General features: G+C 28.7%; 1 protein-coding gene across 1 annotated transcript; it reads left to right on the forward strand.

Annotated features, from left to right (window-relative positions):
• Positions 1–10,814: 10,814 nt before the first annotated feature.
• LOC105635876 (B3 domain-containing protein At5g06250) lies at positions 10,815–14,294 on the forward strand. The gene is made up of 3 exons (XM_012219000.4): positions 10,815–11,748; positions 12,193–12,416; positions 13,551–14,294. The coding sequence occupies exons 1-3, from the start codon at positions 10,956–10,958 to the stop codon at positions 13,599–13,601; spliced, it is 1,068 nt and encodes a 355-aa protein (XP_012074390.1). The 5' UTR covers positions 10,815–10,955; the 3' UTR covers positions 13,602–14,294.
• Positions 14,295–16,419: the final 2,125 nt, after the last annotated feature.

Genomic DNA, 16,419 nt, shown 5'->3' on the forward strand with positions numbered 1-16,419 from the left:
CAAATTAAGTCTTCTCTCCACATGATACTCGAGGAATCCACCAGTCCTTTTATTGGTAGCAAAATCGATCTCAAGTTGAAAGAGAGGAAGGAAGGAAGGCAGGCAGACCAAAAAAAAAAGTAGCATGCACTTGATAATAATAGCTCTATAGAAAATTAGAATGTGGTTGCAAATATCATTAGACATTTCTCACCTGGTAATGATGGTAAAGCTCGCATGTTACTCTAATTAATTAATACTAATGGCAAAAGCCATAATTAAATCAGTGTGCCAAAGGAATAGTAGCTACAAATGGTTCATGCAAATGGAGGTTTTTTCCATGCGGATTGGACTTGCTACACTGTAACGCGTGCGGAATTGGGGGGGCCTAATCCTGTATTTGTACAATAGATGGATGGCTCCGGTGTTGGGATGGGGACTTTCAACTCTCAACTGTTATATCACTATCGTCCAATTTCAGGCCGTTAACTAATTTGTTTTTTTTATTATCGGGCATATACAAAATTTCTGAATTTAAAAATTTTCCCATTTGAGATAATTGAGTTCTCAAAAGAATCATAGTTAAACAGAAATATGCTCTTAAAACCTCATTTTTATTTTATCAATCAAGATTATGATTGATAAAAATTGAAATGTGCATGTTCTTTCTTCTAATATTCTTCATGAAAATTCTTTCTAATTATTTATTAAAAAAATTACTAATAGCAAGAAAAATGCGAAATTAGCCTTAAATAGGAGTAAATTTGATGATCATGGAAATTAATTAATCATAATTAGAGAAAAATATACATCTAAGAACTCAATTTTCATTCAATCATGAAGAGAATATATATATAATTGAAAAAAGATAGGAAGATTTTTGTTTGTTAGTGTAAGAAGAGTGATGTCACCATCTATTGGTTACTAAATTATAGTAATTTTATTTAAAATTATTAGCTCATCTTTTCTCCTTTTAATTAAATTTAGGTCGCTCATTTTGAAATTTTAAATTTTTACACCTATGTTTTATTTTAATTTTTTTTAAGTATGTGATTCATCTCCTTTCAGGGTTTAATGGCTACTTAAAAAGCAACCGATATTTTTGCGGATTGACGATTTCAGGCCCTGTCCATAAATGTTCTTTTACAGATCAAACCTTAATTTTATAACGATTGCGCACTAAATTGAAGCGTGTAATTCCATTTGAGCTATTTTGTGTAGTTTTGTACTTTGAGATAGGGGGTGCCCATTTTATGGTTTTTAAAATCGGGACCCTTGGTTTTGAACTTGTAGAAACTTGAATTAGAACTGTGAAGAATCAAAATCGATTCGAATTGAAATTGAAACCGATAATCCACGGTCCAGTTCTGGTTTTCAATTTTCAAAAATTATGAACCGGTGGTTGCAAGAATCAACCAAAACTATTAATTTTGGAACCGTTAAAAAACTATAATCAGAATCATAATTATTTAATTTTAAATTATAATTAAAACTGTCGGTCGGTCTTTAGTTCAGTTCTAATTTCATATTTTTTTAAGCCGGAACCGCTGTCGCCCCTGCTTTGAGGTATGCTTTAGTAAAATATGTGATATATAAATTTGGCTTGAAAAAAGGGTGACAAAAAACGCATGCGATGGCCTTACCCCTTTTCAAGTCAATAGTTTCTTTTGCAACCAAGGACAAACTGTCAACATTTTGAGGTCATGGGCTTCAGGGACCATACTACTAGCCTTTAGGAGTCCTTAAATGGTCCCACACCCCTACCCTCCATCACCACTTGAGTCCCACCTCTACCCTACACCAAAACTGCCACTTGTCGAAAATTCAATTGCACAACCATCATGAGTCACACCTGCACTATAAGATAGATAGGGGAACCAAAGCATGCTATCAACATATAGCAGTAAATAAGGGCTTGTTTGGGGGATCATTGATCTTCTGGGCCCACTTTTAAATACATTATTAATTAATTAAAAATATTTGATATAGTGGGCCCCTTTGGTAACCCTGATTGATAAATATTTAAGAGGTTACCCCACGCATGCGGCATGCCCTTCTGATGAAATTTTCTGATATCTGATTTCATGAACCGTTTAGAGGCAGACCAAACAGCCAGAAAAAGAGGAGACGTGGCCTCTTCCATATAGTTTTTACCTTGTTTTATTATTTAAAACCCCCTAAAATCTGTGGCTCAGAATTAATTACAAATATTTATATATCTATATATTTATTTTCTGATTCTGAAAATCTCATATAGAATTATAGACATACATAAGGGACATGCCCTAGGAAATTGTAATTTTTTTTATTTTTTATTTTTCTTATTTATTTCTTGATTTAGAGTAACCAATATTTTCCCAGATATTTATTGATTTATTTATTCACCTTGATCATCCAATGCTATGGACAGACCTGAGAGTAGGCTTTTCATGAATGAGTGATGAGAGAGATGAAGGTTTGTTTTTGGTTCCTACATTTACAATTCCTTTGTCTGAAGCCATTAAAATTTCCTTGGCTACTTCATCTTGTCTTGTGTGTTATTTTACTTCACAACAAAATTAGTTATATTTTTTTTGTCTCACATGTCACGGTCAATTTTATTTACAGTTTAAACTCACTGTAAATTGCTAAAATCCATTTCAACTTTACACATTCTAAAATGGAGATATTATTATTATTATTATTAGTGAGTTATTTATGGTCAAGCATTCTTCGTACGCTATATCCATCTCTTGGTAAGACGGACAAATATTATCAAAGTATTAAAAGAATATCATATATAGATGCAGAGAATGAAATGGTTGAGAGTATAAATTAAAAACTTTAATTGGTTATGTTTACATATTTAACTCGATAAAATATTCTGTAATTTTGTTTTACTTAAAATTAAAATTGATTTTTTTAATTAATTAAATAAAATAATTATAAATTGCAAAATGAAATCTTTACAGATAAAAAAAAAAAAAAAAAAAAAAAAGGAAGGTGAGAGGATGTGGTTAAGAGTAGTCTTTTACATAAATATTAAGAGAAGAGGACAGAAATGGAAGTCCCATAATTCATGGAAAGTGGGTAACTTTAGCAATATAAAGTTGAAGAAGCCAAACAAATTTCACATTTCCAAGAACTTCAATAAATAGAAATTGACTCCAAAAATGCTAACACAAGAATAATTTTTCTTTATTATATTATAAGTAGTGCCACCATAAATGTTTCTTCACAACACATGGGCTACACGTCACCAATGATGTCATCATCATTTTTCTTTTTTATACATAAAATGTATGTGAGGAAACAAACAAAGACTGTTCACAATTGGTTTAGTTCATGGAATATTTGGAATATAAAGTAATTATACAACCTGAAACATGAACACAATAGATTGTCTGATTCGGTGATTATTGTATCACAATAGTTTTTTTTTTTCTTTTTCTTTTTAGATTTGGGCTAAAAGTAATATTTAATTAATGCCAGTGATTTTAGATTTTGAATTATCAATTTTATATACATAATATCTATATCTATTTAAATATATAAAAATTAAGGTATAAAAGTTTACGAGGTTAAATTCTAAAGTATTAAGATGTTTATGTGGTAAAAAATTAATTTATTAGGTTGAAAATAATTTTTGTTTTTTTAAAAATTATTTTTAATATAATTAATAGGAACTTAATTAATATCATTAATAATATTTTTTATTTTTTAAATAATTAATTAAATTAATAATATTATTAATATTTCAAAATTTTTCACTTTCTTCTTTAAAATAATCTCTTCATTTTCATTTTTTCCACTGTTATAGAATTTTATAGATATCTATTTCAATATAAATGAAATCTTAAAGAAAATCAAATCATACTTTTAATAAAAGAAATGAATTCTTTGTAAATAATATAACACTATTTTCATGACATTTTATTGATGTGCACTTCATCAATGAAGTGATGGCGATAAAATTACATAGTGTATTCAGTTTTTGATGATCAACTAAGGTAGAGATTTGTGAAGGGAGATCATACTACTTCTTAATATATTCCAAATCAAGGAAAACTTCAATTTAATTTTTTTAAAAAGTTTTTAATGTTTATTAGATTTATGCTTGGATTTTAGATTATTTATTCAAAATGAATTCAATAATTGATATTTTAAAAGATTATTGTAAAATTTATTAAAATATTTATAAAAATTTCAAATTTTAAGCTTAATTATAAACTTGATTTATGTATGTATATGTCAATATGTCGATTCTGTTGCAAAGGGAAAAATTATTTTATTTCATTTTTTGAAAATTAGTTAGTATAATAAATTGAATATTTAGATTTTTGAAAATAATTATTAATTATAATAAAAATAGAATTTTTATTTTTAAACATTATATATATATAACATCCGCAGACGAAGCATAGAAAGACCACTAGTTCATATTAGAATCTAATTCTCATCTACTAATTCAATTTTATTGATTTTCTAAATATATTAATACGTGATTATATAATATATAGATTTTCAAATTTATGAAATACTACTAAATATTGCAAAAAAAAACAAATTTTTTCTAACGTCTAAAATTGCACTTTCCAAAAAAAAAAAAAACCTCAATGTCAAGCAGAATTAATTACTATTAATATAAAACAATTGTAATTACGAATTAGCTAATGGCAGAAGTTTTTGTAACCTCGGCCTCTCTCTTTCTTTCACCATTAAAATTTTCTTCCCTTCTCTCCATTGAAACACAAACTCAAGCATGTAGATACGGGGACTCTGTCTGATAATTTCTCCTCATATTTTTAGTTTGTTGTAAATTTTTATTTTTTTTATTAAAAAAATTATAGATCTATGTCTATTCCAACATAGATTCATGTTATTTATGTTTCTGCTATTTATTTATGTTTTATCTCTATTTTGTGTAAAGTTTATGACCTCTCCATTTTTATGTGGAGTTTTGTTTTGTTATTTGCATTTGTTTGGTTTATTTGGATAGGTTGCAATTTGTGTAGAATTTTTCAACTAAAGTAACAATTGATTTTAAGATAAAAGATAATTTTGGTCAAATTATCATTGAGTTTATTATAATCTATGAGAATTGATTACTTCTTTAATCTTTGTGCAAAAATTTTAAACGATTTATATTTTAGAACAAAGAGAGTATTAAGACAATAATACAATTCCTCATCATTAGGTGCAATAGCATTAATCAAGCTTCTACCCTTTAATTAATTAACTTCCAACTAACTAAAACATGTTCACTTGTTCCTTAATAACATTACTGTCCAATTAAAATTAAAATTAAAATTAAAATACACTAATCTATCTCCTGGAACTAATAATTAATCATATAAAAAAAACAAAAAGGTTGCTGAGAATTTAGACCCACCAAATTTTTAGTCTAAGATATCGGCTCTATATATTTTAATATCCTAATGTATGGACCATATCCAGACATGCAATTTTTATATCTACATGAAAACTCTGGATATGGTCTCCACTTCACACCTTTGTCGCATAATTTTAATAATGCTTGTGTGCTGGCTTGGTTAACCTTGTTAGATAAGTTAAATTATTTTGTTTTTTTTATGTATTTAAATTTTTGAGGTGATTGGTCCGAAATTAGTTCAGTTATTGTATTTAAAGGTGGACAAACTAGTCAGTTCCGTCAATTTGATTTGAACTAATCAATAAATATACTTCAAACCGTTTAACGTTTGATTTTTATTTCGGTTTGATCAATCGTTTTCTACGCCCTAGTTATTTTGCGTGGTAATAAGTATTTGAATAGTTGAATTATTAATTTGTTAAAAATAAAGAATAAAATATATAAAAAAAAAGCATATATGGTGAGGAGGTTAAAGAATGGTAGACCTTGCCAAAGTTAACCATAAATTGAGCAAGAACATTTTGCACTTTTTAAGCTTTTGGTTCAAGTTCCATTACCAATCTTGCAGAGTTGTCCTTCAAGAATAATCAAGAATCAAAATTTGGTTGCTTCCTGAAATAATTTTTTGATGTTTTATTCTCATTTTATAGTTTGATTCACACATATAAAAAATAAAAAAAAAAACATTTGATATTAATTTAGATAAATAAAATGCATATCAAAATATAATTTAATATGATAATATTCAGTTATTCTTTAATAGTACTAAAAAGAATAACTAGGATAAAAAATAAAAAATAAATAGAAATCCAACAAGAAACTAATATCCCTTCCCATTTCCAAGAAGCAGCCCAAATAAAGCATCAAATTCAGAAGGAAAAGGAAAACTAGAAATTGCATAGCTGGATTCAAATCCCAAAGTGGTCTCATTCTATGATTCTATGCCTCGTGCATTTGAAAATATATAACTCCTGTTCTCTTTATTTAGAAAAAATTTTTATTTTGAATGTTCTTTTTAAATAGAAAAATTTATTTAAAACAAAAATTTATACAGAGAGACACAACATTTTGGGATAACATTTTGAGATTGATAACTGTCAACAACAATCACAATATCTTCTTAGTCTTCAGGTAAGCAGTTCAAGTCTAACAGTTGAATTACAAAGTTAAAAAAATTGACGAAGTTTAAAAAAAGTTGTAAAAATCGAGGCATTGTTTAGCAATTAAGTGTATCTCTTTTATTAAGAAATGGTAAATTTTTCTTTAAAACATATTCAAAAAAGTCGTAAGACTTTCAATAATTATGTCAATGCTAAACAATAATGGGAGAGAATATATAATATTATATAGATGCCAATAATTAGAGTTAAATCGTTGATTTGGGTGTATATGTGTAATATAAATACAGTGGCACAAAGATGCGTATCAAACTATAGATTGTGGTACATTGTTCTTGGCCATACTTACCTATATTTTTTACATAGCTTCATTGAACATATACAATCTGTGAATTAACATCCACTTGTTAAAAAAAAAAAAAAAAGCTTTTTTATAATAAAAATATAAAAAAAATTCATATTTAAATTAAAATTATGAATTCTACACATAAGAATACCCAATATCCAATAAACAAAAAAGAAAAAAAATATGTATATATATAAACTAAAAATTAGAATGGTATGATTGCGAAATAAAATATTTGATTTGTTTGGATAATTAATTAATTTCCATATATAATAATTGGAAAAAGAGAGTGATGGATTGTAGTGTGAAAATTCTTACACAAACCAGGTGGGTTGTGCTTGGGAATTGAGATTTATAATATAAATATATTTAATATTTTGTTTTTATTAGAAAATAGAATCTCACCACTTTCCTCAAATATCTCTATGTTTGTGAAATAAACTCATAATAATTACAATGGCAGATTCCTTGTTTTCCTTATGGTCAATGATTCCTCTTCTTGGCCCAAACACCAACTTTCACACAATTACTCTCTATTCCACCTTTTGGGATACTCTCATTCATTTTTTGTTCTACAAAAAAACCATTAGCTGACACATCCTCAATAACCATACTCTAGTTAGGTTTGTCATCTACCTAAATATTTCTAAAACTGTGTTTTGTAAGGGCTTTTAGCTCGTCTTTTAACATTTTGACTAAATGCTATTTTTTATAGTGTTAGGTAATATAGTATTTAAATTAATTTTTAGAAATTAAAATAGTATTGTATAAAAAATTAACTCGTATATTTTTAGCTTTTAACGTTTTATGAAAAGTTACTCAAACAACTAATAGCTGTCAAAATAGTTAATTTTGCTGAACAAACACTAAGTAAAACACATATTACTTTAAGACACGTTTAAGTTTAACAGACAATTTTTATAAGGTTAAACACTTATTAAAAGGAACATTAGCACACAATTTTTATAAAGTTAAATACTTATTAAAAGGAAACAATCAAATATGCTTGAAACAAAATTAGTTTTGTATTCCAACTCAAGAGTCTGTATCTATAAGGTTAAACACTTATCAAAAAAAAAAAAAAAGTCACAAACGCTTGAAACAAAATCAAGTTGGTATTCTGAAATAAGATTAATCTTGTAAAAAAAAAGAACAAAAGAAAAAAAAAAAAAATCTCATATGATGATTGAGATGAAATGGATGGTGCAAACAAAAGAGGAATAGTTGATAAGTACAAATAGAAAAATGTAAGCAATGAAGAAGATGACAGAAGCATAAATTGTTTGTTTGTATTATTAGACAATCCTCTCTACTCTTCTTCTCCAACATGTACTTAAATTTAATAACTATTACTTCAATCTTTTTGTATGGATCAAAAGGGTGTCTGAATCTACCTGGAATTTGAGGTGCATTTTGTCTCTAACTAATACAAAACCACACACATCTACCTATATTATTTATTATTTTTTAAATAACTTTTTTTTATGAAAAATAAATTTCATATTTCAAAATTTTCTTTTATCAAAGTTTCCTAACAGTTTCTTTTATTCGATTCGGTTCAATTTAGATTTTAACATATGTAATTTGGTTTTGGTTTCATGAATAAAAATTTAACATTTTTTTTCATGGAGCCTTAAACAATTAGCTAATAGTTCAGTTTTTGTGCATATCCGGTTTGGTTCAATTTTTATTTCAAAATAATTTGATTATTCAGTTTGTTTCAATCTAATTTGATTTGAACCGAATGTTAGCACACCTTCGCAATTGTTTCGCCTTAATTAGAAGAAATTATAAAATAATTATAAATGAAGTTTGACTCCTAGATATGGTCCTTAATGCCATTGACCAAATATAAAATTAGAAAATAATAAAGATGAGAGACCCAAGTGAGGAGTAAAGTATGTGATTAATTATAGATTTGAATGTGGGGAGAGAATTTAAACACGACTGACCTAAAAAAAAAAAAAAAAGGGAAATGTCTCTAATTTTACAAATCTTATCTCATCTCATCATCTCTCTGTTCATTGGAAAGGGAAGAAAGAAAGAAGATGGATCAACCTTTGGATTTTATTTCAGACCCATATTTTATTTTTTTAAACTAGGAATGGCCACACATTATTAAATTAATGCTGTCATGCACGTGACCAAATTACTAATCTGCTTGCACCCAAATTTCACTTCTATGTCTAAATTAAGGACCACTTCTATTAATTATTTTCTTTACAAATTTATTAAAATTCTTTTATATTATTTCATCAAATTATAATTTAGTTAATATTTAAATTAATAACCTTAAATACACATAAAAAATTATTTACAAGGGAATCGGAATACGCAAAAAGAATATTTTTAACTCAAATTCAAACTCGACAACTCTCGTTCAACCAATTAAATCACATCACACGTGATTGAGATATCACAGTGGATTATTAAATCTTAAATTAGAGTAATCTATTAAGCGTATCAAATTATAAAATATACTTGTTGCAGAAGTTACTGGAAAGAAAGAATCGCATGTGCCCAATGAATGAAGATCTGCAAAAACAAAGTGCTATGCCGGCCGTTGGATGGGAACACAGGTTATCAATATTATGTCAGGAGATTGGTGTTGGACCCCACCCCATTTGATTTGTTTGCCAATCTTCTAACACCACCATCAATTATATATATATATATTTATAATATAATTCACTTCTATCTCTTTTCTTCTCAACGTGCATTTTCCTGTCATATTGAGTAAATTCTTTATAGTATCTTCCATCATTTCTTTTTTTTTTTTTTTTTCACTACAAGAAAATAGAAATTCTAAACTCTATTTGGGCACTATTTGGTTCAAAATGACCAAATAATTCCTGAAAATTACATGTGCTAATTATGGTTTGCATGTGCTTAAATGATTGGTCTCAATTGATAAATTAATTGCATTTAACTGCAACTTACTAGTTTTTTTTAGGTAAATTATTCCCCCATGTGACAAAAATAGACCAAAAAATTAAATTGACAATGTCAATTGAACAAAAAAAAAAAAAAATTGTACATTTTATTAAAATTCAACTTTTCAAATTGAACAAAAAGTTAAACTAGTAAAAATTTATAAATGTTAAAAAATTAAAATAATTAATATCATTAAAATTATTTATGATATATTTCGTTAAAATTGAATATGACATATTAATAATTATAATTAAAACTTATAAATGTTTTTATTGCTTATTTTATAATACAAACATAACTTCAACGCTATCAAATATTCAATTTGACAAGTTGAGTGGCGGCCGGCCGCTGATGATTGGCCTATCCCCCAAGTAAACTCTTAATCTTAATGTTTAGTACAAATTTTATTTGTTTGAATTTAACGTTTGCTATTGGTTACCAATAATTACTCCGAAGTTTGAAAGCTCAAAAGTTATATATAAATTATTGGCTATTTCTGTGAGAATTCAAAAGATGGAAAATACACTTATGAAATGGAAATTAGGATTTATAAAAAGTGGTTTAAGTAGTAAGACATTCTTTAATTTCACGGAAGATTTTGTAATGCGAGGATTTGAATTTATGGAAAAATACTTATGAGAAAACGAGATTAATCATGTATTTAAACAAATTATGAGTGAAGTTTGTAAACATTCCAATAACTACATGCATATACTTTTTAACAGCAACTCAATGCTCAGTATAAATACATATTCATCAATAATAATTCTTGAAGGTAAGAATTACAACATAAGCAACAACAAAAGGAAGGGAAAAAAAAAGAGAGGTTATAGTACGAGGATTGAACTCGAACTTTATTTTTATTTTTCACATTAAAGGATCTGAATTTATAAATATAATTTTTAAAAGGAGTTCACTTCAATGTTATTAAAGTGAAAAAAAAAGGTTTATAACATAAAATTACACTAAATATCATGATTGAAATTTTTTTCATCACGCAAAACCTTAAAGTACCTTTGTACTTACGTACAATCCCACCCCCACCCCCACCCCTACCCCTACCCCCCTCTCTCTCTCATCGTCATATCCCCTGCTATAGCTTATATCAATAGTTCCCACAGTTTCCACATCAAACCCATAATCATCACGCCTCTACCAGCCCACAATCCTCCCTCTCCCTCTCTCTCTCTCTCTCTCTCTTCCTAAAATGTCCATTAACCATTTCTCACAAGACCTTCCAGAAAACCTTTGGTGGTCACAACAACAACAACAAAACCTTATCATGGAACCCAACCCAAACTCCTCTCCTTCTTCTAAACCAAACAATCCCTTAATTTCTACCCAAAATTCTTCCTTCCCTTCCAATCTTTACAGCTTTTCTTACAATCTTCAGCGCCATAGTCACCACCCCATGTTCTCTCCGGCCACCCAAAACGACGACGAAGAACTTCAAGACCCAGAAGAAGAACAAGAGGGAGGACCAGTATTACAACAAATTGCCAAAGAAACCATGTTTGAGAAACCGTTGACTCCCAGCGATGTAGGGAAGCTAAACCGTTTAGTTATACCAAAACAACATGCAGAGAAATACTTCCCACTCGGTCCTGACTCAGTTGATAATAAAGGTCTGATACTGAGTTTCGAGGATGAGTTAGGCAAGTGTTGGCGGTTTAGGTATTCGTATTGGAATAGCAGTCAAAGTTATGTGTTGACTAAAGGCTGGAGTAGATATGTGAAGGAGAAGCAACTCGATGCTGGTGATGTCGTTTTGTTCGAACGACATCGAACAGACGGCGAGAGATTTTTTATAGGGTGGAGGAGAAGAGGAGATAACAGTAATAACAATAACAATAGCAGTGGGGGAGTGATGGTGCAGGGTAGCGGTGGTGTGTTGTGGAGTAGGAGATTGTATTCTTCATCTGGACACCAACCTTATCAACATGGTCATGGGGCTAATGTTACTTCTACTGTCCCATATCAACCTGACTGTCTTCATGCAGGTATGTATTTTTAATTTAATTTTTTTTTTTTTTTAAAAATGGTTTCTTGATTATGGGATACGAGCATTAAAGTGCGTGAGAAGCACCTTCCAATTAGTTTGGAAGAATGTGGTTGGATTCTGGTTTTCTTACAGAGGTTGTCTTTAGTATTTTTAATGGCAACAAAACAATGTTTGATGTAATTTACTGTTTAGCGCGTGATTATAAAAAACTTCATTTTTCTTTCAAAAAATTTCTAAGTTGTTTTCCAAATTTTTATTAGTTAAATAAATGAATGACATTGTTTTTGAAATATTGAGTTCTATTAATTTGTATTTCACATAATAAAATTTATTATTACGTGCGTTTATTATAAAACAAATATTCGATTATGGATAGAAATGGGTAAAATAAATGATTAATTATACTAATTAATTGTATGGTTTTGCAATGTGGTTATATTAGGGTCTAGTGGGCAGAACCAAACAACAGCATTAGGGAACTCAAAGAGGCTAAGGCTATTTGGTGTGAATTTGGAGTGCCAACTTGATGAGTCTGAGCCATCTACACCAGATGGTTCATCATCTTTGTCGAGCCAGGGTCTAACCCAACAACAACAACAACAAGAAGAGATGTACAGCTTTCATTCTGGTTATTCTTCTTCTTCAAATAGCTGTCACAATCACATGGTACGTTGGAAGCTATATGCTATATGCTAAATATAAATTTTTAATTTTTTTTTTAAAAAAGAAATAATTAATATGATTAAATTAACAAGGGAAGTTGAGTTACTTTTTAATCTGTTTCTGTTTAAATGTACAGTTATGTATTTTGGTGTTTCTTTCAAAGAGACAGATTTATATTAATTAATTAATTAATTAATTAATTAAAAAGAAAAGATTGATTAGGGAAGCCAAAGTAGACCAACCCTAGCCACCACATGTCCAAATTGTATTAGAAATATGATTTTAAAAAATTAGGCAAGTCTTTATTAAATATTTAGTTCTTGACTTAGAAAATGGAAAAGATCTACTAATAATTTATTGTTACTATTATTATTATTATTATTAATAAAACAACTAGTTCATTAAGCTTATATAAATAAATAAATAAACATAATGGTTTGGATTAGTGGGCCATATTTGCTAATTTAGGGTTTAGAAGGAAGAGTTAAAGCAAGGCACGCAAAGTAAACCGACCAAGCCGAACTACTAAATGAGCTATCATTATCGTAAGTTTAGTGTTGAATTGGTCTCTGTTTCTAAAGTTGAAAACATTATTTCATTCTTCAACCCTCCTCTCTTTCCTTCCACCTCTTAATAAATAATAAAAAAAGGTCTCAGTGCGTTTTCGTGTACACTTTTTCTTTTTATTTTTTTAACGGATGTCTTTAAAATTTCAGATCGTTTTCTTGAATTTTTATATTGATTTTCATTGAATTTAAGTGTGTCTTATAAATAATTTATTGCGCGAATCTCGTCTAAAAATCTATTATGGGATAATATGTAACGTTAGTAAATAGAAATAGGTAAAAATGTCGGTTGTGAAAAAGAGTGAAGGGGCTAAATGGATTTAGGAGGTAGATAATTGCCCATTTTAGAAGGAAATGTAAAGTGAAGTAGACACGGTCAATAATTAAGGAAAGAAACAAACAATGGAGGATGGTCAACGTTACAAGATTTTTAGTGACACAACACAACACAACACATGATGGTAGTTAGGCACATTTTGGTGTATTTGAAAGAATTATATAAATAAATTAAAATTATTATATGTGATAATTAGAATTATTAATTAAAAAAATTATTCTGTGATTGTAACAGGATATCACTATCTCACGAGATGTGAACCAGATGAGAAATCGCCGAGGATAAGATCTGTGGATGGGACGTTTCTGGATTTGACTTAATACAACTCTGCCCACTCTCCTCTACTTGGACAGCAAGGTCAAAAATGATTTTTATGTTATTATAATATAATCTTTTTTTAAAAAAAGAAAAAGAAATTCCTGAATTTCAGGTGCAAACTTTAAGCCAGGTAGGGTGAGGGGGGGAGGGGCAGGCAGTAGTAGTGAAGCAAATTGGAGAAATAGGGTTAAGGAAGGATGGGAAGTGGGACCCAAAGAAACAATGAGAGAGAGAGAGAGAGAGAGAGAGAGAGAGAGGAAGGAAGGCCAATTATGACGTAAGCAATTTCCAAAGGGGAAAAAAATTTGGGGATTGAGGAATCTATTTGGGCACTGTTGAGATTCTGGCTGAAGATTTTTGATAATCATAGTTATGGGAATTAGGAAGGAAAGATTAGGTTGAGGTATGGTGGTGGGTGGGTGAGTTTTGAGGGTGGCCTTGAATAGATTGATCACAGCCACTCTTTCTCACATCTCACATCAATCTATTTATCTAAGCTGCTCTGCCTTTTCTTTTTATTTTCTTCTTTTTGTAACAATGAGAGAGCTTCTTCTCTCAATTATTATTATTATTATTATTATTTTGCTATTGAGTAATTGTAATTTATTGGTAGTCAAGGAAATGCCAAGAAAAGGTGTTATTAGAAGGTTTATGGCTAAATATTTCATGCTTTTGAAAATTGAGGGAGAGTTTTCTTCCTCAAGTACAAAATCTAAATCTTAAAAACATTCAAAAAAAATTTATAGATAGATATTTATTCTCGCAGCATTAGATTGACATCATCTACAAAGAAAAATAGACATGGTGTAATATATTGTCTCTCTACGTCTCAAAATATAAGTCATTTTTAAGTGATTATCACAAAATATAATTTATTTCGAGTATTTTAAAATTGTAATAAATAATATATTTTTAATTTTTTTATTATTTATATTATATACAATAATTATTTTTAATTTTCTTAAAATTCAGAAGGATTAATTGTTTTTTTACTTTCCGTACAAAAACCGTAGACTATTTATATGTTGGGAGTAGTTAAAAAAAAAAAAAAAAAAAAAAAAGGGTCGGATGGAGTGATACTCTCCAATTGTTGTCCATTGCACTCTAGGTGTATGAGGAGCAAGTGCATTCCTGTTGCCCTAAATTGCTTAGAATTTGTACTTGGTAGGCAAAAATGGTTAATTTCATTAATCTACCAAAAAGGAAAAAAGTAGCAACCAAACTGAATTTTTACACTTCATCAACACATTCAACTCATGCCCATAATTAACCAGTTATAACTTATAATATGACAATAACCCACACAGCATTCTCTTACTTCTTTACCCATTCACACGTGTGCATCCGAACATACTTTATATTAGTCGGCAGAAAAATTGATCCTTGCTTTTGGAGTACAATGGAAACACCAACCGGGCAAAAATAAGAAGACCATATTCTATTTAACCCGCTTCTCCCTACGAAAATAATTTATTTGAGAAAAACGTTTTTGAAAGAAAATATTTTTTTAAATAATTCATGAAAATTAATTAAAAATATTAAATACTTTAATTTATAAAATTATAAAAAAAATTTTAAATTATAAAAATTTCATATTTTAAATATATAAAAAAAAATAAAACTAATAAGCAGTGGGAATTACCAAGTGAGCGATTGATTATGTAAATATGATTATGATTAGCGGTGATTAATAATAGTGATTACACGTGGATTTATAAGATTATAATAAGAAAAAAAATGCTTATAAAGAAAATGTTTAATTTTTTTCCTTTTAATTAGAAAAATATTTCGTCATTAATTTTTCTGAACATTCCAAATATCAAATAAATTTGAAAAATAATTTTCAAGTTTAAAAAAAAAAAAAAAAAAGGAGTCTTAATCTTTAAAGAGCAAAAGTCTGAAATATAATACAAGGCGTGTTTACACAATTTCTATCAACATGAGGGTTTAATGCTCGTAAGTAACAAACTTAATTGCAATTTGCAGCCATGAGCATTCCTTCTGAAAGAATTCAGTCCTCAGAAGGGTTTTCAGTAACTAAGAACTTAATCTGATCAGAGAAACCATTTTACAAGAACATTGGAACCTGATACGAAGGACAAATCAGGAATATAATTTTATGAAATTCAGCAGAGGTAACCACATTTCATCATTTAAAAATGAATACAATGCTTTGAATCCATTTAAATCAAACAGGTGTAAATAAACAACCTGGTATATCCTATAATTATATATTTTATTGGAACATAAATTCAACATTTTAAGCTTTCTACTTTTAAAAGAAAAGACATCCAATATGAAGGCAAGCTGAGCACTATCTGGTAAATGATTTAGGTTCCATTTTCCCAGGTCTCTTCAAACATCCTAATCAGCAACAGAAACAATTTTAAGTGTGAAAAAATTGAGTACGTGCTAACAATATACCAAGGCCTAAAATGTTATCATAAAAGTAGACAACAAGTGCCAATTGTCAAACTCAGAACAATATATACACTGCTCATTCTAATGACAAATATAGGTATTTGGCTTATCAAAGACTTGAGCAAATAAGAAGCATAAAACAAATATATTGCACTCCACCAATTAGAAACAGTTTTAAAGTATTTAAAGCAAAGCTTAGACAACAAATCACTCTGTACAGTGTCACAGGCCAGAGCCTTCTAGCTTGTGACCACATGTTCAAGTACAAGTTGCAATGAACTGAAAAGATTGACATAATAGAGCAATACATTGAATAACGAAAGACTAGCAGAGATATGTGCATTACCTGAATGAATGATCAGAA

Source organism: Jatropha curcas, chromosome 2 (genome assembly GCF_041381405.1).
Source record: "Jatropha curcas cultivar XTBG-Jc1 chromosome 2, XTBG_Jcur_1.0, whole genome shotgun sequence".
NCBI classification, from domain to species: Eukaryota; Viridiplantae; Streptophyta; class Magnoliopsida; order Malpighiales; family Euphorbiaceae; genus Jatropha; species Jatropha curcas.

Bases quoted from the DNA above. Each gene is read 5' to 3' on its own strand.
- LOC105635876 (XM_012219000.4), top strand. From the start codon at position 10,956: ATGTCCATTAACCATTTCTCACAAGACCTTCCAGAAAACCTTTGGTGG. The intron at 11,749-12,192 runs GTATGTATTTTT...TGGTTATATTAG, and splicing joins ACCTGACTGTCTTCATGCAG to GGTCTAGTGGGCAGAACCAA. The intron at 12,417-13,550 runs GTACGTTGGAAG...TGATTGTAACAG, and splicing joins ATAGCTGTCACAATCACATG to GATATCACTATCTCACGAGA.